The sequence below is a fragment of the Pimephales promelas genome, chromosome 4 (assembly GCF_988280905.1).
Source record: "Pimephales promelas chromosome 4, fPimPro1.hap1.1, whole genome shotgun sequence".
Taxonomy (NCBI): domain Eukaryota; kingdom Metazoa; phylum Chordata; class Actinopteri; order Cypriniformes; family Leuciscidae; genus Pimephales; species Pimephales promelas.
The window spans coordinates 24,492,711-24,515,847 of NC_142772.1; the positions used below are offsets into that span (position 1 = coordinate 24,492,711).

The window sequence follows — 23,137 nt, forward strand, 5'->3', positions numbered from 1 at the left end:
ACCAGCATCATGATTGATTACAATGACATGCTAAACACTAAACACATGCTAAACAGCCACATGACATGGTAAGGACAGTCAGCATAGTCAGTTACAAGCAAAGTTACCTTTTAATAGAGCCTAACATTTGATATTAAACATATTGGCTCAACTGACTTGCAGAGGGGGGATTTAAAGCTGTTCCCTTTTACTGGTGATTCACTTTTTTATTTTTTTCTTCATATAACGTTAGCCTTTTTTGTTGATCACATGTTTTACCATTTCATGTGTTTTAACAGCAAGATCGTGTTGCAATGGACGCAGTTGTTCACGTGTGTTTAAACAGTGAGGTAGAGCAACCAAAACAATGCCGAATTCTAAAGAGGAGTCTCGTCTACCCTCTGAAGGAAATGACTAGGAAGGACCCGTATCGTTGACATTGAGAAACACGTTTTGTGTATTCATAAATCTCCTAAATCTCTGACCCATCTTCGTCTTCTTCATCGTATAATATTTTTGCTGCTCTACATATGTCATCTGGTATTATTGAACCGATTGGCTACAGACGCATTTGATAGACATTTGTAGCACCCAATGGCTCTGAGCATTCATAAACCACGCCTCAAATACGAGAAAATGAACATTATCAATGACACGTGGTCTGGCGTTAGCCAGGCTAAACAAAAGCAGCATTTTACAATGATTTCTGAAGGATCATGTGAGATTGAAGCCTGGAGTAGTAGATTTGCCATCGTAGAAACAATTCACATTTTGAATTATATTAAAACAGAAAAGAGTAATTTTAAATTGTAATAATATTTCACAATATTACAGTTTTTACTGTATTTCTGATCAAATAAATACAGCCTTGGTGAGCAAAAGTTCTTTCAAAAACATAAAAACAATCTTAATGTTTTCAAACTTTTGACCAATGCTTTATATTCCCCACCATGTGCGTGTTTATTAAATATTTAAGTTAATTTAATTAATGCTTTTAGCAATATGAGATGGGTATTCTTAGTTGTTTTTCAAACATTTTATGCAAAAAAAAAAAAAAAAAAAAAAAAAAAAAAAGCCAAGTAGTAGGGTGGCAAAGGAAGCAGAGAAAACGGAAATGGCCACCCCCTACAGAGACAGCTTCAAAAATGATTAAGATGAAAAATTAGGAAAAAACTAAATTGGGGCAAGCAAACGCAAAGGGAATGGTGAAAAAGGAAATGCAGGAAGAACTGTAGGCACAATCTAATCCTCCACAGGATTGGCACACAGAGGAATATCAGAATCAAAATAGGAAGGCATCACAGCCACTGTATCTCCAGCAACAGATCATCTTGTGGAAAATGAAATGATTCTACAGCAGCTCCAGTAGTTTAACATTCACACATTAACATTTCAACTTTTGTTATTTTAATTTTATTTACCCAAAACATCATCTGTAGAGCACATTTAAGAAACCTTTTGTGCTAATATTTAACACTTCTTGCTCAGGTACTGTTGCTCTTGCTTACTGCTCTGAGCTTTGCTCTGTCGCTTTTATATTTTTATATTTTATCTCCTTTTATCACCTAATTTTTACTTCAGCAAATTTAGCATAGTGCTCAAACAACAAAGCTTGGATTACTACAAAAAAAAAAAGCAGAATTATTTTAATCGATCAGCCTCCCACTGAATTTTCCCATTTCCAGGGAAGGGGAAACACAACTGCCTAGATTCAAAAGGATAAGAGAGAAAATGCCTCTTCTGGTTCAAGAATCTATTTGCTGCACAAACTGCCACAGATTCTTACAAAGGATTGCAGTTTCTTGAAACAAAGATACTTGAGGGACCACCAAACCAGACAGAACACACAACAGAGCTTCGTCATGGATGCCCTCAGCATACAGCAGTTGAGTCGCATGAATCTAGTGCTCCTCAACAGGCCATACTGAGTGTAGAGAAACAAGTAACTGAACAGTTCAGTTTGGTTCTTCTTCCAAAAGGACCATAGACTCTCCAGACAGCTGTTGAATTTAATGCCCCGATGACCTGGTAGATTTTTCGTTATGAAGCTGAAATTCTCGTCTGTTAAATTAAGTAATTTATATATATAAAAAACACAAATATTCTCACTTTATGTAGTTTTTATGAAAAGAGTGAGATTTCAGTATGTTTCCTTTCAGCTAATTATAGCGTATTACATGTGACCACGCCCGAGAGCGCACGCTATTCAAAAGCAAATGTTGAGGCAAGCCATGAAAAACATCCAGTTTAATAAGAATATTGTACCTTACCTCGTCTTGCTGCGCTGTGAGGACTAATACTTTGGTAATAATCCTGGAAAAGTTACCTCAGAAGAGCTGGTAGTTTCATTTCGAGGAGCAGGATTTACTCTTAAGTGCTTTGTTCTAATCACTATAATTGAATAGTGTCTGTAAACTGCACAAATACTGTTTAAATATGAATTGCGTGTCTGTGTGTGAATGAATGAATGTCACAGATGCACATGCGATGTTTACTACAGATGTACATTGCATCTGTGCGTTCATTCACTCACGTTTCTACATTAGTAAACATTATTTTTACATGAACACATCCAAACTATATTGCTAGCTGAGATTTGTTCTAATCATGATATAGAATAGCATCTAGAATGACAACATTTTGGTTGACTAGTTTTGCATAGATAGATTATAAAGTTTTTACTCTAAAATAGACATTAAATAAGCTTTTGTTAGACTGTTTCTGCTCATATGTTAAATTTATAGTATGTTTTGTCAAAAATAAACTAATGAACTGTTGTAGTGTTTGTTCCAATGCAAGCTAGGCTATATAAGAATAATGAATCCTTAATTTTGAAATATGTATGATTAAATGTATTAAAAAAAATAAAAACTTTATAAGAGATTTATGAAAAAAAGACTATTTTCTTTTCAAGATGTTTCCAACTCTAACTTTGAACCAATTCTATGGCCCATATAACCTATTTGAACAGGATTTGTTTCCAGGTACGACTAAAAATGTGCTTTTGACTTTAATTTATATTTTGATTATATTTTGATTAACCCCCCAGTGAAATGCTCTCAGACAGCAAGTGCAGTGAGTTTGATTGCTACTTTATCTGAGAAAATAATACCAGAAAGGTGATCAGCACATCCTTGAATCAAGCTGGGTCACACAAATCAGACCACAACCTGAGAAAGTAGTTACTGTCTGTCTGATTTTGAAGAAATCGATGGCAAAATTTTAGATGAAACCATACAGCACCTTAAAACATCCACATGGGCCCTTGACGCACTTCAAATATCCCTTTTCAAAAGTGTGTTAAACTGTTTAGAAGCAGATCTCCTAGAAGTGGTAAATGCCTCCCTTCTCTTTGGGGGTTTTCCAAACTCCCTGAAAACTGCAGTTGTCAAGCCCTTCCTAAAAGAGCAATTTGAATAAGACCATATCAAGCAACTAAAGACCCATCTCAAATCTTCCTTTCATAGGCAAGATCATTGAAAAAGTTGTCTTCAATCTGCTGAAAAAATTCTTAATCTGCTTTCCGACTGCATCACAGCACATAGACAGCGCTCATAAAGATAATAAACGATATTCGTTTAAATACTGATACAAGCAAATTCTCAGCACTGGTACTACTCGACCTCAGGGCTGCATTTGACAGTCAATCACAACACACTTCTTGATAGGCTGGGAAACTGGGTGGGGCTTTCTGGGATAGTTCTAAAATGGTTGTTCTAAAATGTCATACTTAGAAGGGAGAGGTTATTATGCGAGTATTAGAGACCATAAGTCTGAGTGGACTTGAGGCTCAATTATTGCGTCACTCCTGTTCAACATGTATATGCTCCCAAAGAGCCAAATAATGAGAAAGAACCAAATCGCTTACCACAGCTAATGTATGCAGATGACACACAGATCTACTAAGCACTATTGCTTAATAATTACAGCCCCATTGACTCCATGTGCCAATTCATTGATGAAATCAACGGTTGGGTGTGCCAAATCTTTCTTCACTTAAACAAAGACAAAACTGAAGTCATTGCGTTTGGAAACAAAGATGAAGTTCAAGGTGAAAGCATACCGTCACTCTAGGAGTCAAACAACTAAAAATCAAGTCAGGAATCTTGGTTTCAGTAGTCATGCCAAAGCAACAACTAAATCAGCATACTAACATAACAATATTGCAAGGATTAGATGCTTTATTTCAAGGCAAGACTTAGAGAAACTTGTGAATGATTTCATCACCAGAAGGGTGGATAATTTTAATGGTTTACTGTAATGGTTTAAATGTAATTATTACATACATCATTCAATGGCCTAGGACCTCAATACATTGCAGATTATGCTCACTGAATTTAACCCAACAGATCACTCAGATCATTAGGATCACATCAGCTAGAAATACCAAGGATTCACTCTAAGCACGGAGAGTCTGCTTTTAGCTTTTATGCCAGCCACAGCTGGAACCAGCCTCCAGAAGAGATCAGATGTGATCTTACAATATAGTCAAGACTCAAAACACATCTGTTTAGCTGTGTATTTACTGAATGAGTACTGTGCCACTGTGTGTCGACTGTTTGTACTGTATTTTACTTTTTTCTTTAAATTTTACTTTTTAATTATTCTTATTTCTTTTGATTATTTTAATTTATTCTATGTAAAGCCCTTTGAATTACTATTGTGTATGAAATTTACTATATAAATAAACTTCCCTTGCCTTATCTTGCCTGACTGCATTCAATTTCAAAAGTATTAAGATATCTAAATGAATCACATGTCTCGATCAGCAATTAGTTTTCTTTCCTGTGCCACATTAGGAGGATAATCTTTGAGAACAACGCATTCTCACCCCAAGGCGTCACCTTTGACCATGCTTCAATATTTGACGTTTTAGGCGCCCTTTAGCGTCACTTACATGACGCGATCCTACGGCGTCATCTAACTGACGCTAAAGGAAAGCGTCTGCTAAAGGACGCGGTTAGGTTTAGGTGTGGGGTGGGGGTAGGGTACACGCGATCCTAGGGCGTCATCCAACTGACGCTAAAGGGCGCCTAAAGCGTCAGATATTGAAGCATGTCCAAATGCTTCCCAAGGCGTCAGTTAGGTGACGCCTTGGGAGTGAGAATGGGCTGTTGAGAAAGTCTAAGGCCGAATTACAATTATATGGCTTTCCTCTCAGCAGGAAGTGTAAAATGTGAGGTGGTAGATTTTATCAATTATCACATGTTAGGGGCTAAAATTATAATCCCATTAAAAGCGTTCTTATTCTGTGGAGGGCTACAATCCTAGTCAATTTGCTGCTAGTTTATCAAAGGAACTCATGATTATAACTCTGTTAAAGCTTGAGCTGAGAGGTTTTTCTGCATAAATAGGTCTGTAATCTGGTTCTGTAAAAATTATTTTGAGGATGGAACACTTGCTTGAGGATCAGGGCCCGGTTACCCATAACGTCCTTATCGCTAAGTAGTTCTTTACCTATTCCTTAACCTCTCTCTTGATTGATCACCTCTCTTATATGGCATAATTCCTGACACTAAGTTTATCTACTTTTGTAAGGTTGGTTTGGACCATTCGTAAGCTCTGTTTTAGCATTGTTTGAGCTCAAGACGCTAGTCGTCGCCACTGTGCAGCAGAAATCCAGACTGATCTCATGAAATGGCATGTGTATGACATGCAAATTCGTATTTCCATTTTTGGTGTGATATCAACATGCATAATCTCTTTTCAGCATGTTTATGAACGCGATTGACTTAATGTTACATTACTGTATATATAAATACATGACCTACCCCAACCCCGTCCCTAAACCTCCCCGTCACTGGGGTTAATAGCAATTACGAGTCTTCCCCTGTATCCTAGGGAACTACATTTTGCTTCATTTCGCTCGGACATTTAACGGCGTGTACATACATGCGGAATCACTCGGACATTTAACGGTGTAGAGTAGACATACACGCATTCACGCACATAGCTCAAAATGCGTATAGATAACACCCCACTTGACTTGAAAGTGGCATGTATGTTTATGCAAAAGTCATGATGTCATGTTGAGAAATCAGTGAAGCGCAGTACCGGTACAAGTCAAACTGTGGTATGTTGACAATGTTGTGGCTCAACAATGTGTTTTATAGTATGGACATTTTAAGAGTTAGCGTTATTGGGGAACCGGGCCCTGGTCTTTAGGTAGAGTCATGTTTACTGAGAGTGACGAAAGGAAAGGGTGTGTGGAAAGCTCTTATATGGACGGCGGTTTTATGTGCAAAATACTTACCTCGGGCATGCGGTCACTTTATGTTAAATCACTTTAAGTGAAATCACTGAACTTAAATATACAAGTTTGATAAAAATCATCATTAAAGAAGAAAATTTCAAATGGCATTTAGAGGCTTTTGCATCTTAACTCTTCATATCTTCATTATCAGTTGAAAATTAGCCAAGGCTACACATTCAGTAAAAACTACAGGCTACAGCCTGAGGGAGTCTATTCCCAGATATGAAACATGCATGCACAATCTCACTCTGGGATTTCTTCATAGCCTTTAACAAGAGAAATATATAAAGCAAGACATCCCCATGATATCAAAACCCACCTCTGAGCTCCCCAAGCTTGACAGGGGAAGCATGAGTGCTTATACATTATTTAGTGTAGTTTAAATTGAACTAAATGCCATGAAAATCACATACTGTACCATGAAATGCCATTCTAGCTTTCAGTTGAGGTAAAGGGACAACAATTATTGTGAGAAGGGTACATTTTTCCAAAATTTACTTACTGTGGTTGAGTGCAGTCTTGTAAGTTACACATTCTGCGAATAGGTTTGGGTTTCTTGTTGATGTCACAGTAGCCTCTGTGCACCATTTTGTTGTCACCTTTTTTACGACACCCATATTTGGTGTATTGGAATCCTGAAGAATGAAAAAAAAATGAAAGAACGCAAAGAAGCATGACGTGCAATTAAGTGAACCAGTCTTCAACAACTTTTGAAAAATCTGGCCTGGTCTGGTCTGGTCTATGAATTATTATATAAATCCATAGGTTATGTCAAAATTATGATTTTAATTATTGGATACAGTCGAGAAGGTCAAAACTTCTGATGTGGGACAGGATGAACATTTTAAGGGTGATCTCATATACATATACATTTGATGTGATTAAAACTAGCTACTTTTTTTAAATTATAAGGTTAATTTAATATTTAATAATAGTTTAACATATCCAATGTTGATGACAACAAAACAACCATAGGATTTGTGTCTCAAAGGCTTACCAAAAAAAAAAAAGTGCATATTAACAAATGTGAAAATGACTGTCGAAAAAGGCAGACTATAGCACCAGGAATTATACACTCACCAAAAGGATTATTAGGAACACCTGTTCAATTTCTCATCAATGCAATTATCTAATCAACCAATCACATGGCAGTTGCTTTAATGCATTTAGGGGTGTGGTCCTGATTCATCTCCTGAACTCCAAACTGAATGTCAGAACGGGAAAGAACGGTGATTTAAGCAATTTTAAAAGTGGCGTGGTTGTTGGTACCAGACGGGCCGGTCTGGGTATTTCACAATCTGCTCCGTTACTGGGATTCTCACGCACAACCATTTCTAGGGTTTACAAAGAATGGTGTGAAAAGGCAGTATGTGGGAATCCTGTGAGCGAAAATGCCTTTTTGAGGCTAGAGGTCAGAGGAGAATGGGCCGACTGATTCAAGCTGATAGAAGAGCAACTTTGACTGAAATAACCACTCGTTACAACTGAGGTAAACAGCAAAGCATTTGTGAAGCCACAACACGCACAACCACATTTCTGTTGAGACATTCAGATGGTAGAGACAAAATTTGGCGTAAACAGAATGAGAACATGAATCATTCATGCCTTGTTACCACAGGCTGGTGGTGGTGGTGTAATGGTGTGGGGGATCTTTTCTTGGCACACTTTAGGCCCCTTAGTGCCAATTGGGCATCGTTTAAATGGCATGGCCTACCTGAGCATTGTTTCTGACCATGTCCATCCCTTAATGTCCACCATGTACCCATCCTCTGATGGCTACTTCCAGCAGGATAATGCACCATGTCATAAAGCTCTTTAAAGATCATTTCAAATTGGTTTCTTGAACATGACTATGAGTTCACTGTACTAAAATGGCCCCGACAGTCACCAGATCTCAACCCAATAGAGCATCTTTGGGATGTGGTGGAAGGTGCCCTGGATGTGCATCCCAAAAATCTCCATCAACTGCAAGATGCTATCCTATCAAAATGGGCCAATATTTAAAAATTTTGCTTTCAGCACTTTGTTGAATCAGTGCCACGTAGAATTAAGGCAGTTCTGAAGGCAAAATGGGGTCAAATACAGTATTACTATGGTGTCCCTAATAATCCTTTAAGTGAGTGTATTTGAGTACCCTAAATAAACTGAAAGATCATACTAATGGAAAATTACCTCCAGCACAAGGTCTTGAACATGTGGACCAGCTTTTAAGCGCCCATTCATATGTGTCCTCCTGAATGACATTATTGTTGTTAAGGGGCACAGAATCTTCATGGATGATGTATTTGTACATCAGTGTGGACCTCGTCTCATTGTCTTTAGGTATGATCTAATGGAGATGGAAAAATCATAGGATAAAAGTTTCAGAAATAGCAAAGTTATATTTACAAGCATTTGATTATGTACACAGGGATTGAGCATGTGTTAATGCATATGTAAAAGTATGCAGATTATTTGTTGGCCTCTGTGAGCACTCGAAGATCTGTTTAATTACATTTGAAAACTAAAAGAGCATGACCAGCCTTACTCAACAGCTTAGGGGATCGTTTCAAGGACGACTCATTTTGGATTAGTTTTCTGTTGTAACAGCAATTTCATACATAATTCAGAAATTCATATTCTAATTAGTGATTCTTATTTTCTTAATATGCCTGCAACCTGATTTATAAATCTGTGTTTTCTTCAGAGATTAGCATTCAGCATGTGCATTTATTCTATTTAAAGTAAGTTTTGCATTTTGTGAATGTGAGAAGAAGGTGGTGAACTCATTAAAATGATATCCTTTCTTGCATTCATTTTGCCTAAATTTGAGGTAGGAGTAAGAATAGGTTGTGGTTGAAGACAAGAGTGTATTTTAAATAAACATTTTATTTTGCATTGAAAAGTTTTAATTTGTCATTTCAAATTAGAACATTAACTGTAAATTGAAACAGCATTCATAATAGGAATCACACACTTGTAAATTACACTATGTCATTACTTAAATGTATTATTCTGACCTGTATATAATGTCCAAACGGAGTGGACAATTAAATGCAGTTAAAAAAAACATCTAAAATTCTGTATGCAACTTCTAAATTGGCTGATGTTCATGAATTCATCTTATAAAGAACAGTGAGTACAGGTGTAAATGGAAGGATATTAAAGAAAGAAACCACATACTTAATTTGAACAATGACATTTTGGTAGAAATATCAGTTGTTGTTGTTTTGTTGCAACCTGAGCACCCAGACTTATGGTCATTAAATGTATTATGGACTTTAGTAATATTTAGCATGGAAATGTCAATGTGTCTATCCATGGGTTTCTGCTTTACAGAAATTAGGTCATTTTTTACAGTCTATGGCCATGCCCAATGTTCCCTATAAGCTGCGCATGTGCGCGGTCACACTCTTCTGATGCTACGGCCGTGCAGAAAAGAATAAAATGCCATGCAGAGGACTGACGCAAAATGTATCGCTCCATTTGATTGTAGTTTAAGGGAGAAATAATTGCAGAGCTTTGGTTAACCACTATAGTGAAAAATGGTGAATGCAGTTTACAGCTGTCATAGAAACAGAATGATGTGAGCATGAGTGATTAGAAGTAAGTCTTGTGTGCGGACCAAATAGCTCAATATGTGAGGCAACGAGAAATGCAAAGACAAGTGAAATAAAATCAAAGAGGATTGGTTTGATTAAAGTGGTGGAAATAATGGTTGATGGACAAAGAACGGAAACAATTACACATCCACCCGTGTGCAAATTAAAAATACATCATTAGTTTAAATGGATGTTTTTGTGTGTGTGTGTGTGGGGGGGGGGGGGGATATGGGGGGGTCAGGCATTGTTAGATTACTATTACCATATTACTATTATATAATAATATAATATGTAAACAAATTGAAGCATTTAAACTGATATATTATATCACTTCAAATACATCAAATAGTTTTTTTAATACTTCCCATATTTTATTATATTATAATTCTAAATAAATAATCTTAGAAGGGTACTGTTTAGGTTATATTAGGCATATATTTTATTATATTATATGCCTAAATAAAGGGTATTTCACAAGGGTATTGTTTCAGGCTCACTGCCATTAAAAAGTTTCAAACCCCCTGCTAAAGAAAATATAGGAAATTCATAAGCAGTAATTAAGCAATAAACAATCATTTAACTTTGGTGGTTTAATGCCTCCTGTACACAATTAATTGACTTTACAAAAACACTTTATGTTTTCCCAAACCATCTCAGTGTAACAGCTTACTTTTCTTTCATACTATATTGTAAACAATTGAAGATTTTGTAAAGTATTTTTCAAAGTATTTCTTGGTAAAGACTGTCCAGTTAACAGCACTGTAAAAAAAAAAAAAAAAAAAAAAAATCAAGTATCCCAAAATGCTTCATTTAGTGACAAACTTCATTTAGTTTGTTTTTCAAAATTATGATTTAATGCAATTAAGTTGCATCAAGGTGGAAACCTTTGTGTTTCTACGTATGCTGCACAGGTCAGGTATAAAGAATATTTTTGCTCAGGTGGTGAAAAATATCTGCCCAATAGAAAAAAAGTTTTGCTCAGCAAAAAATAAATAAATAAATAAATAAAATAAAAAATAAGGGAAAAATTGGTCATGCCACACAAAAAGATATCCTATTCAAGTGGGATTTTAAAGTTGAAATAGAAGAACCAACACTATCTCACGACCAATTCGTACGAATTCGACGCATGATTAAAAAGTGGCTAATTCGTACTAATTCGTACGACCTCACTCGTACTAATTCGTACGATTTGTCTAAACCCACGTGATGGTTAGGGTTAGGGCCGAGGTAAGGGGTAGGTCATTCGTATGAATTCATACGAATTCGCCAATTCGTAAAATATGTACGATTTAGCAAAATCGTATTAATTCGTACGAGTGAGGTCATATGAATTGTTACAAATTAGCCACTTTTTAATCATTCGTCGAATTCGTACGACTTGGTCATGAGATCGGGTTGGAAGAACTGGCAAGTCAAAGCCTTCAACTTAATCTAGCTGAAGAGTTGTAGTATGAGTTAATGTAAAACTGCTAAATTATTACAAGTTTGGCCAGAAATAAGACTGTAAAGTGTTCTGTGTTGTCAATTTTATTGACCCTGTAGCTCAGGTCTTTGCTTGCTCGCCGTTCCACTCTACGGACTGGATATGTGCAAAATTTTCCTCAGATGAGCTTCCAGAAAGCCCTGAGTTCCTCCAGCACTCCTGACGTCGGCGCCAGTGTCTATTTCCTGCGCGTCGGCTCCCATGTGCATGGCCCCTCCCCTAAGCGACCCCCACAAGTGTATTTCTACTGTAAGCCTCTTTGAGCATGTGTCTTTCCCTTGGCAAGTCACCTTGCCACCCCTGGGGTTCAAATATTCCATCTGCGGCTGGACACCCCATTGTTCTCCATATGCATCCCCCTGGGTCATGTGTGTATTCTCTAAATCATGTGTATTCTCCTTCGTCACGGAAATGCATTCTGAAAAACGATCACACCAAGAAGAGGTGGAATAATTTTGTGAAGAGATAACTTGATGGAGAGCTAAGGACCACCGCCTCTGTAGTGATAATTTTACACGAGATCGTTTTATAAACTTTCGTCAGAGACAACTGGGATTCACTGATAATCCGCTGTTACTGGTAAATGGGGCTGAACTGACTATCTCCCGCCTCGGGCTTCATCCTAAGGCCGAAAGCATCACCTAATATCACCGTCGGCTGCTTTCCCTCGAGTGGGTGTGGTTTCAGCACAGCCAGCAGACACGACCCCAGTGTTTGAAAGCATAGAATCTTGCTCATTTTGTCAAGATTTTGATTGCTTATTTTATTTACTTGGCGGTTGTTGTTTTTTTATCATTCAAATTTGACTAGGTGGCTAACAACCCATTTTTCTGTGGTGCGACAAACTCAGAACAAATACTTAATTTTAACTTTACAGGGACTTCAAATATTTTTAGGTTTCCTCTAAAGTCTCTTTCTCTTGCGTTTTAATTCAATCTTTTAATGGATGTTGTGGTTTTTATTTTTTATCTATTTATTATTATTATTATTATTATTTATTTACAGTACTTTGGAGCTACTGTGTAGCCTGGAAGGTGCTTTATATAAATAAATAAATACAAATACACAATATTGATATATGATGTACATCTAAGCTATACTTAGGCAAACCCTTATACTTAAGCAAACCTTTATGCTAATATTTAAAAGTAAAAAAAAAAAAAGTACTGAAGGTAATTATTATGGCTCTTATCGTAACAGAGAATTCTGGAACCCAATATTTCGATCAATGACAATGCGATCCATCTTATCCAGGACTGCAGATTTGTCCTATGGCAAAATACATATTTTATGATTCCTGAAAAAAGTCTCAGACATCAGACATTTTATCCTCTCAAATTGTGGCAAGAGCGCATCAGGCTTTAGTAAGCAAATATCTATCAGGAATTGAAATGTAACACACATCTAATCCTCTATATCAATTTCATCAGCTTGGATGACTAAAGAGAATTCCAGAAAGTTCACAAACTCAGTCACTCCGAACTCAGACTATATTTTTACAAGACTCGCTCATTTATTTGTATTCAATAATCAGTGAAAAACTCAGTGCCATCACATCTTACTGCAGTAGCACGGTTTTCTCTTTTCATTTAGTAAAATGAGATATTCTCTTCATTAAACAAGTGTCAAGGCAAATATCTCATTCTCTCTCCTCAAAAACTTTTAACACACCACAATACCTCTCACTTCACGCTTTAAAAAAAAAAAAAATCACAGAGAAAAATCATTAAAAAAAAACAATATCACTGATCTACCTTGTACTGTGTTTAAGCTGTCAGTGTATCTAGAGCAATTTCTCTTTCTTTCCTAGTAATCTTCCACATTGACAGTGGGCTCTGATCTCAATCTAAATAACGAGTTCTGAAAGATGATAAAAGGCTTGAGCTTTGACTGACACATTCAAATACGGGTGTGATCCTCACTCATTTTCTTTTAACATGAGGACCTTCTGTTCACACACACCCTAGCTTCAACAAACTCTTTTAAGTGGGTGGTGGTGAATATATTTTAATCAATAGAAAGTTAAATACTGCGGCATATCTCAAGCTAACAAGCCAACACAAATGTCTGAAACCCTTCTCAAACTCCTGCACTGTGCTAATAAATACCTTAAATACGTGGGACAACATTTCTCTAATTTTATAAACTCATTTTTCTGTTGTCAAAGACTACAAATGTCAGCTTTACACTTCTATCAGAAATGTCCATGAAGAGACAATTTGAGACATTCTCGCACTGTACTCCCTCTTTTAATGCACTTTAGACATTGCACACAACACACACACACAAAAAAAGAAAAATATAGAAAAGATAGGGACTGATGAGATGTGGGGGAAGGTTGTCTTATATTATATTATATTATATTATTATATTATCATATTTTGTACAGGATTGACAATGGCAATTGTTACATAGGAGGAAGGATGGAAATAAAAATCTACAAAAACAATATGGGCAGTATGGTGGTAGTGGGGAGTGATGGTAATGACAATGGTAATAAATAATAAATGGTTACTTTGTGTACACACGCATACACATACCCACGCTCATACACGCTCACTTACACACTTAGATCAAACACTTAATCACTCTTGCCACTGCTGGAATTATGGATTTACAAGATTGCTCACTACTGCACTATGTTGGTTTGTTTGTATGTATGTCTGACTGTTAAATAAAAAAAAAAAAAAAAAAGAAATGTCCATGAAGGAAAAGAAGCATGCTGCATTGAGTCTGATTTTCTAATGAACAAGGGGGAAAGAATTCAAAGACATCAGCTGTGTACAGTATATGGTGAGCCACGCAATAAAACAGCATAATGTGTGTGGGGGAGGTGTTAGACTCTCTGCATGTATCACACACACAAACACACATCTAAGACTACGCTTACACTTATTTCACACTCTTCAGCGTTTCAGGTCATTATTGTATTTACCATCATTCTGTTTTAATCTCAACATAGCAAGTCATAATAACTGATTCATGCTTTTTCATTAACATACTTATTCAAATGATGCACTGTTTGGCATAATCCATAATTACACCATAATTCCTTCTTACCATCAAAGAATGAAGACTGAAAGTTTTAATAGCAAAAAAAAAATAAGGAAAAGCCTTTTGCCTCTGTCTTTGAACATTTGTGAATGAGGATAAAGGATGAAATGAACAACAAGAGAAAATTAAATTACACAATGGTTGCCATGGTCACAGGCCCGACTATAGGATGAAATGACTGAGGGGGCAAATTAAATTGTTAAGGGGGGGGGGTAATTTTACAAGCGCATGGCGCCTTGCTAACAGACATCTGTAGAGCTGCAGGCTGGGCGACACCCAACACATTCGCCAGATTCTATAATCTCAGAGTGGAGCCTGTGTCCTCTTGTGTACTCGCTTCAACCAGCTAGTACTGGACCCGCTAAGGTGTTTTCGCTTGCTCGCCATTCCAGTCCACAGACTGGATACGTGCGATATTCTCCTCAGGTGAGCCTCATAAGCCCTGAGTTCCTTCAGCAATCCTGACATTGGTGCCAGTGTCTATTACCTGCGCGTCGGCTAGGTGCCTCCTGTGTGGTCCCTCCCCTGAGCGATGCCCCGCATGTGTATTTCCACTGTAAGCCTCTTTGAGCCTCTCTGAGTATTTGTCTTTCCCTCGGCAAGCCACCTTGCCACCCCTGGGGTTGAAATATTCCACCTGTGGCTGGAAACCCCAGTGATTCCCCATATGCATCATTCAGATCATATGTGTATTCTCTAAGACCCCATTCACACCTGGTATTAAAATGCGATCTGTATCCAGATAAGTTATCCGGATAATAAAAAACGCATGTTAATGCAAGGTGTAAATGCGTTGTGATCGGATCGCGATCGGATCTGCCTGACCACATCTGGAGGTAGTCTGGCTCGCATTGTGTCCGGATCTTTACTAGGTGTAAACGCAATCTGGTTGTAACCACATATGTATATTTTACTCCTCCAAAAAAGGCAAAAAATAAACGAGTGAGCTTGTTATATAGGCTATATGTCATGTTATAGTCAGATATGACGGCGCTACTGCGACACGCATCACCCATCACCGCAGATGAGCAGCTGAGCGTCTATTCATCGGGCCAACGTGCAAACATCGCAAATAAAAGTGAAAGTAAGTCACAGACGCTTAACACACAATCATCTTCAAGTAAAGAAACGAAATTATCTTACCAGCGCTGTTGCCACTCTTTTATTGATGTCTTTGATTTGGAAATTAGCTGATGATCAACGAAATGCCGCTCAGATCTGTTGCTTTTGGTGGCGTGCAATCCATTAAATCTGCATGCGCGGGAGTTTAAGATCGGATTTATATCCGTTTTGCAAAAACACATTTATGTGGCCAGGTGTAAATGGAATCGGTACTTATTATCCGGATAACTTATCTGGATACAGATCGCATTTTAATACCAGGTGTAAATGGGGTCTAAGTCTCTAGGTTGGCAGTAATTGCATATTCCCTCCAAACTATGGGATCTGCTCCCCAGTCTCTCTGCCAGTCTCACAACAAGGATCTCAGATTTACGCAGGGCACTGGAAGATAGCTGAGAAGGTGGCATGATTAGACTGGTATCCCCATTCATCTTCATCGGACGGAACTCGGAGTGACAACAAAAGTGAACTCGGTTATGGATGTAACTCTCATTCCCTGAGTAGGGAATGGAGACGTTCCATCTTCCTGCCACTTTACGCTGTGCCGCGGGGATAGCCTGACCTCAGTCTTGGCTCCTCAGCAAAGAAACATGTCTGCATTGTGGCCAGCGTCCTCCTTATATACTAACAAGGTGAGGCGGAGTTACGCTATTGTGGATATCAAGAATTAGCATTGTTATTAGCATTGTAAGAGACTGCTCTTATGTTATGAAGCTACTCGACAAACAACATTTTGGCAATTGTGTGTGTTATTGTTCGTTCAGAGAACTGTATTCTTGCGTGCGGTCTGCACATGATAGCCTACTGGCACGCGTCAAGTCAGGAAATTTACATGCAGCGCGCTCTCTTTTGACTACTCGCACATGAATGGTTTAAAGCATTTGCACGAATAAGAGCAGGATCATGGAACACTAGCCAAAGGATGAAAAATAAAATAAATAAATAACAGATGCTGCATTAATTGTAAAATCAAAAGCATTTTGCTGTGATGTAAAAATCACAGCATTTTGCTTCATATAATTGCATACGCTTGACATCACGATTGTGATATGATTAATTGTGCAGCACTACAGTATCCTGGAAATGAATAAAAGTTAAATTAGCTTTTCATACTGCCAATGCATTTGTATTATGGAAAAAAAAAATGGGAATTTTTTATCTAAAAAAATCCCACTGTTGTATGTTTTATTGCAACATATAAAAGACCTTAATAAAAGAAACTTCAAATTTTCTTTTTACAGCATTTCAAATCAAGCCATTCTAAGAAAATAAAAACGTAAAATGTTTTGTTATTTAGGTAAATCATAATGTATGCAGTTATCATATCACAATAAGCTTCAAATTAGATTATGGAAAGTTTATTTACCAGAACAACAATTGCATCATGTAGTGGACCATCAGTGTAGAGAGTCTCGACATCATCCTCGATGAGGTAGTCCCACTCCACTCCTATTTCAATGAAGCGCCGAGATCTTGCAACTTCTCCTTTGCCATTGAGAATGTAATGTCCTGTTGCTTGGTTCTTGATAGCTGCATTCAGAGATAAATTACAACTCAGAGATAAGAGGTTAACAGAAAAACTGATTCAAACTGAAAAATATGTTTATTTAAATGATCTCATCAGCCATCAAAACAGACGTTTTGATGTACACGTCAGGAAAATTACCATTGTTACCAGTCATCAAATGTCACTTGTGAAAAAAGGTTTGATACAATGACATCAAAACTGACCTTGTATAATAAAATTGTGTTTATTTTTGCCAGAGGAAAAAAAGGATGAATATTCAGAAAATGTTAACTTTAAAAGGGTATAATTATTCTATTATTAATTATTTATAATTCAATTATAAAACAATTCTTTTATAATTCCCCGAAGCATGAACATTTCTTCTGTGGAATTAAAAAAGGTTTTGCTCCATCAGTAGCTGTAAGCTCAGTTCATAAACTGGAGAGCTATATTACAAGCCATCTCAGAGATTTGTGTGAATAATACATTGACATTAAAGTTATTTACAAAATCTGAAAAGCATGGTCACAATTCAGCTTGGAAATTATGTTTTTCCACCTGTGATTTTCACCCCCTCCCCCCAAAAAAAACGTTTTATTTTTTTGTTTGTTTTGTGTGAATCATGCCTTAAAATAAGAAAGGTTTATTTTCCCAGGACATTTGATGACTGAAAAATAGACTGAATTGGTATTCAGAATAAATGCTAAAGGTGTTAATCATACAACTATTCAGAGCAAGCAAGGATGCTACTGATGGGAACTCACATATTATACAATACTTAATTAAATGTTTACTGATATATTCAATTATAATGCAAATAAATGCTTTTATCTTAATCACAAATCTAAAAATTGGAGAAAGAAATGGGTCATGTAAGCCACCATACATGTATACATTTTTTATTATAATTTTCTTTTCAGTTTACTTTATTGTTGGTTAGTACGTATAGCACATGTATACATGTATATCATATGTGTAATACATAACTGGCTGCAGTGCATCATTTTAGCAAATTCTTTTCTTTTCTTTTTTTTTTTCTCAGAATCCTGAGGCCTATGCTTAGTCAGCTACCTCTGATTTGTTAATTTAACAGACTGGTGAACAAAGATTTCTGGAATCTTCCTGTAATCCAAGTCTTCTGTTTGATAGAAATTGCTAAGCTTTAGCATTTTGGCATGCAAAGAAATTGAAATATTGTAATCAGTTGAGTTAAATATATAGATAAGCGAAATTTCTATTAATTAGCTAGTTTTATATATTATTGAAACAGAAAATTTGGCTTTATAAAGACTTCTTTGAAGGTTAACTGGGGCAGTAAAGATAGGTATTGGACTACTTACTGTATCTAGGTAATTAAAATAAGGTTAGGTTTAATTAAAAGTTCAACTACCAAGGGGTAATATTTAAAGTCATAAAGTACTTTCAAGAAGTACTTTCATGAAGGGGAATATTCTTAGAATAAAAGCGACTTCAATTCAATTAATTAAAATTAAATCAATTCTGTGCATTACAATGTGATAATTCCTGTCTGTATGAGCTTCTCAAAATGACTAGAATGAATAAAAAGGGCCAATAAATCGTTTTGTCTTTCCCTCTTTTAACTCTGTGTACAGTTAAAAGAGGCATCCGGTACTGTTACAGTTCAGAGACAAAAAATAAATAAATAAATTAAAAAAAGAACACTGATATTCAAAACTAGCTTTAATTCACAAAGCATAAAAATGCAATGCCTTATTGCTCACATTTTTATGGCAAACATAACTGTTAAGTGACGATGCCAATTAGCAGGTTATGCCGAAAGCAAATTCTCCATGGGTGGCTTGGGATTTTAATGTGTTTTTAGAATAGCAGTTTAGTTTATGACTTTCTTTCTTAAGCCGAAGAAAAATTAAGTGAATAATTTGAGGAAAACATTCCAGGATCATTTATTCTTATTTAAATTAGTTAACATTTTATTTTAATTTTGCATAAATGCATTTGTTCGTGTGTGTATCCTGAACACCTCAATCTCGTGAAAGCTGAAAGATTAATTGTGAAAAATATTTGTTCGGGGGTGTTTTTTACAGTGTGAAGGGTGCTTGACGTAATTTTTGCACATTCTTCTTTTAAACAATGGTGCGATTCTTGCAGCCTACATCAGGCATGATCTTCCCAATGTGCACATCACATGAGAAATTGTGAACACATGGAAGCGCATTGCAGAGCAGGACCAAGGTGAATATTTGTGTTTAAGTATATACATTTGTATTATTTGATTATTTCAGAAAATGACTGACCATTTTTTTTTTGTCTAGGATTGTGTGGATTACTTTGAAGCTGCCTAAATATGGATTTTGGACCATTAAAAATAGACTATGGTGCATGAGCCCAGTTTCTCTTCAGCTGAAGAAAGAATTGTATCTATTGTATCTACATCTTTGATGGGCCAGAGTAAATAATCAAGAAATTGTAATTTATGGGTGAACTACTCCTTTGACACATTCAATATGGCAGATGTGTTTGTCCAAAGAAGCTTGCATTGCATTCAAGGCACACATTTTAGTAGTTAATACTTGCCCTGGCTGTTGCTAGTGCCATTCTCTATTGTTTGAGCTACAGGAAGGTTTGTGTTTTTTTCTACAACCTTAATGTAGTTACATACACTCTCAAATGCTTTAAAAAGTTTGCTACAAGTTGTCTGACAAGCACACTATGGGCAGTTGTAGTATAACTTCTGCATTAAAACAACAAAATGCTTTTAAATTTAATGTTTGAGCTTCTACATGCTGTGTAACAAAACATGAAAAATGATCATACTTGTAATTTGAAAACTGCTATTTTAAAAACTCTCTGTAAATTCCAGAAGGAAACCATGGCTTGAAATTGCTCATTCCCTTTCAGGTTTTAGGACTATGGTCCACAATGCCACATAAAAATTGTGGTGGACAGTGATTGTCTTTAAAATATGTGAATATAATTCTGTTTAATGCATTTCCAGGAAAATGCACATGTATGCTGCTTTATAAAAATACATTGATCCGATGGATAAGTATTAGAGTGACATGGATCCATTAAGCACAGCTACCTGTACCACGCACAGATTACATGAGCATGCATCTTTTGTTGTTTATCCTGGGAAACATGAGGACAGGTTTCACTTACCAAGAATTTGAGGAGAAGCCTCATGTTCTTGTATGATCACATGTCTAGCCCCAGGAGGAATGAGAAACATCTTTAGGTAACCTTTGCAACGATGAAAAAAAGGCAAAGGAAGAAGAGACAGCAGAAGCAATTAGTTAGCTAAAAAGTTGTACTATGGTTTGATCTTTGCAGAGGGGGGGCATCTCATCACTAAGGCATTTCTACAGTAGTACATCACTAAAGCTTTCAGATTTGAACAGTCAGACTATTGCAACTGTCCATCTACGAGGGTTACGAGAAGCCTATAAGGAAAATATCAATACGTGACAGAAGGTTCCAATTCCATTCATTCATACATTCATCCATGTGAATGTATGACATATCCTTCAGAAGCTCAAAAAACAATGTCAGGCGAAACAAAACTGAAAACCATGAACAATTGTTATGTAAGCCTAATTAAGAAGGATGCTGAATGGCAGAGCCTTGAGTCAGTTTGCAATACATCACACAAGAACACAAAAAGACTAATGTTGCCTTCTCTACGAATGCCCATTCCTCTGCAAAGCATGCTACCACTCACCCATCACATTTCTAGAATCCTCTGTTTCATTCAGATATATATTCCGAGCTCCTTTCGGCAGCAAAAAGGCTCCTCTTGTTTTCCCTTCAGAATCAGAAGGATTTGTTACGTCATTTTGTCCTACACTCTTTGTCATTGACATGATAAATGCCTCTAAACTAAAGCTAGACTTTGAACCAGTCTCTAGCAGCATGATGCCTGTCTGAGACACCGGTGTAATGTAAAAAGGAGTCCAATCATTGTAATGAAGGATTAAGTCACTTGAGGCAGTGTCTGTTGGGAAGATTTATCATCAATTAATCTGGACAGGAAGACTTTTGCTAGGAAAGATGCTGGGTAATCCTAATAGAGTTTAGATGAAGGCCTAAATGGACCAGGAATAAAATAGGGTTGAGGAAGGAGAAAGAGATTAAAAAAAAAGGTCAGAAATAATGGCTGGGTGTGTTATGATGGTGGGGGAGGGATGCTGTACACTACAGTATGTATGCGTAAGGGTGAGAGAGAGAATATTTACATAGTAATCTTAGATTCACTTGATTTCATGTTATTTCCATATTATATATATGAAGAGTTCAGATGCAAAAGCCTCTAAATGCCATTTGAAATTTTCTTCTTTAATGATGATTTTTATCAAACTTTTATATTTAAGTTCAGTAATTTCACTTAAATAACAATTAATAGGTAATTATCATTGCCATTTAAGTGAAATCACTGAACTTAAATATACAAGCTTGATAAAAATCATCATTAAAGAAGAAAATTTCAAATGGCATTTAGAGGCTTTTGCATCTGAACTCTTCATATCCTGTTTTGAAATTACAAATATGGACTTTTTTTTTTAAGCTCTTCAAGATTTTTATTTAAAGAGACAGCTCACGCAAACTGAAAATAATGTCATCCTGTCATTCCAGACCTTTAAGGAACACAAAAGAAGATATTTTCAAAAATGCTGGGGTCCAAAAAACTTACTGCCCACTGACTTACAAAACAAACAAATGAAAAACACTTTTCAAAATATCTCCTTTTTTGTTCTACAGAAGAAAAAAAAAGCATACAGGTTTGGAATGACATGAAGGAAAAAGAATTAAATTTTGAGGTGAACTGTGCCTCTAATGTAAGAGTAGTCTTAAATGTATATTTAAGTCAAGCAGAGTATGCACAACAAAACAATTGGTAACACTTTATTTTACGACCCGCAAACAACTGTGTAAGTACACCGAAATTACGGTGTACGTTTCTGTAGTTATAGTGTACTTCCGTGTAGGTATAAGGGAACAATATGTTAAGTTTGGGGTAATAAAGGGGTAACAAGCACCACTTTAATTTACAGCCCGCAGGAGTTACACTTACCCTGTAACTACACAGAACAAGGGGGTAACAAACGCTACTTACTATGTAGCAATACGAAACAACACTATTTGCACTGTAATTACAGAGAAAGGTACTGTTATCAAAAAAAAAAAAAAAAAAACGTTTTAATTACACAGTATATTTGCCCTGACATTTAAGTGTCATTGCAATTCAATGGGATAAGGTGAGTACTAATTACCACATGGTACGGTCTAAATTAAAATCATAGTAAACAAATTATTTTGACTTTTGTATTAATCTAGTAAGAAAAGCCAATAAATTTAATTTTATCATTATATATATATATATATATATATATATATATATATATATATATATATATATATATATATATTATGTACACAGTGTAGCTACTTATAAGTAGCCTACACTGTGTAGGCTACTTACAAAGCAGGTTGTATATCTGTTTGTTACCCCTTTATTACCCAAAACTTAACATATTGTTTCAGTGTACTTACACAGTTGTTTGCGGGTCGTAAAATAAAGTGTTACCAAACAGTTTTATGCCAGTCTATCTTTGTACAAAGGCTCAAAAATACAAAGGAAAACACTTGAACATTAAAGTACCTATAATGGAAACACCATAAAACCAAAACACCAAACTTTTAAAATATGCTGTCACAGTAAACAGTACAAGTCAGCATGACACTGGTGTCATAGAATAGCTTGCCAACGTTTTTGTGTTTCAAAAACTGGCAAACCCAAGTTAAAACGGTCAAATGTTAAAAATTTCACATCAGGAATATCAGCAAAGGATATCTTTGTCCACAAAATGTTGTTTAAATGGAACAAGCGTCAATCAGGAATTATGTTGATAACATAGAACAACATCTTTACACCTTGAGAGGATGATTTAAACAGTTCGATTTTCTAAATAATTCCAGTGCTTCAAGAAACGTGTGACCTTCACATTTTCACTTCTCAACTATTCAATACAATTTCCCCAATGAGAATCCCATGTAATCGCATTACTTAAAACAGTTTTATCTTTGAGTTTTATAAATAAATGAATAAACATATTTATTTTTTATAAATAAATGCATTTGTTTTCATTGAAGTTATTTTCTGTGGTATCTGACAGCAT

The 23,137-nt window shown here is 36.1% G+C and overlaps 1 protein-coding gene across 3 annotated transcripts in view; it reads right to left on the reverse strand.

Annotated features, from left to right (window-relative positions):
* Positions 1-23,137, reverse strand: part of adamts3 (ADAM metallopeptidase with thrombospondin type 1 motif, 3) — a 126,955-nt gene that overhangs the window by 19,135 nt on the left and 84,683 nt on the right. For 2 of the 3 annotated variants that reach the window (XM_089130146.1, XM_089130145.1), the window contains 4 exons: positions 20,124-20,204; positions 16,842-17,005; positions 8,405-8,561; positions 6,735-6,867 (listed from right to left, as the gene is read on the reverse strand). In XM_089130146.1, the coding sequence (XP_088986272.1) occupies positions 6,735-6,867; positions 8,405-8,561; positions 16,842-17,005; positions 20,124-20,204 (535 nt within the window). Of the gene's footprint in view, positions 1-6,734; positions 6,868-8,404; positions 8,562-16,841; positions 17,006-20,123; positions 20,205-20,682; positions 20,767-23,137 lie in introns of all 3 variants that reach the window. The other variant, XM_039649975.2, reaches the window with a different exon arrangement.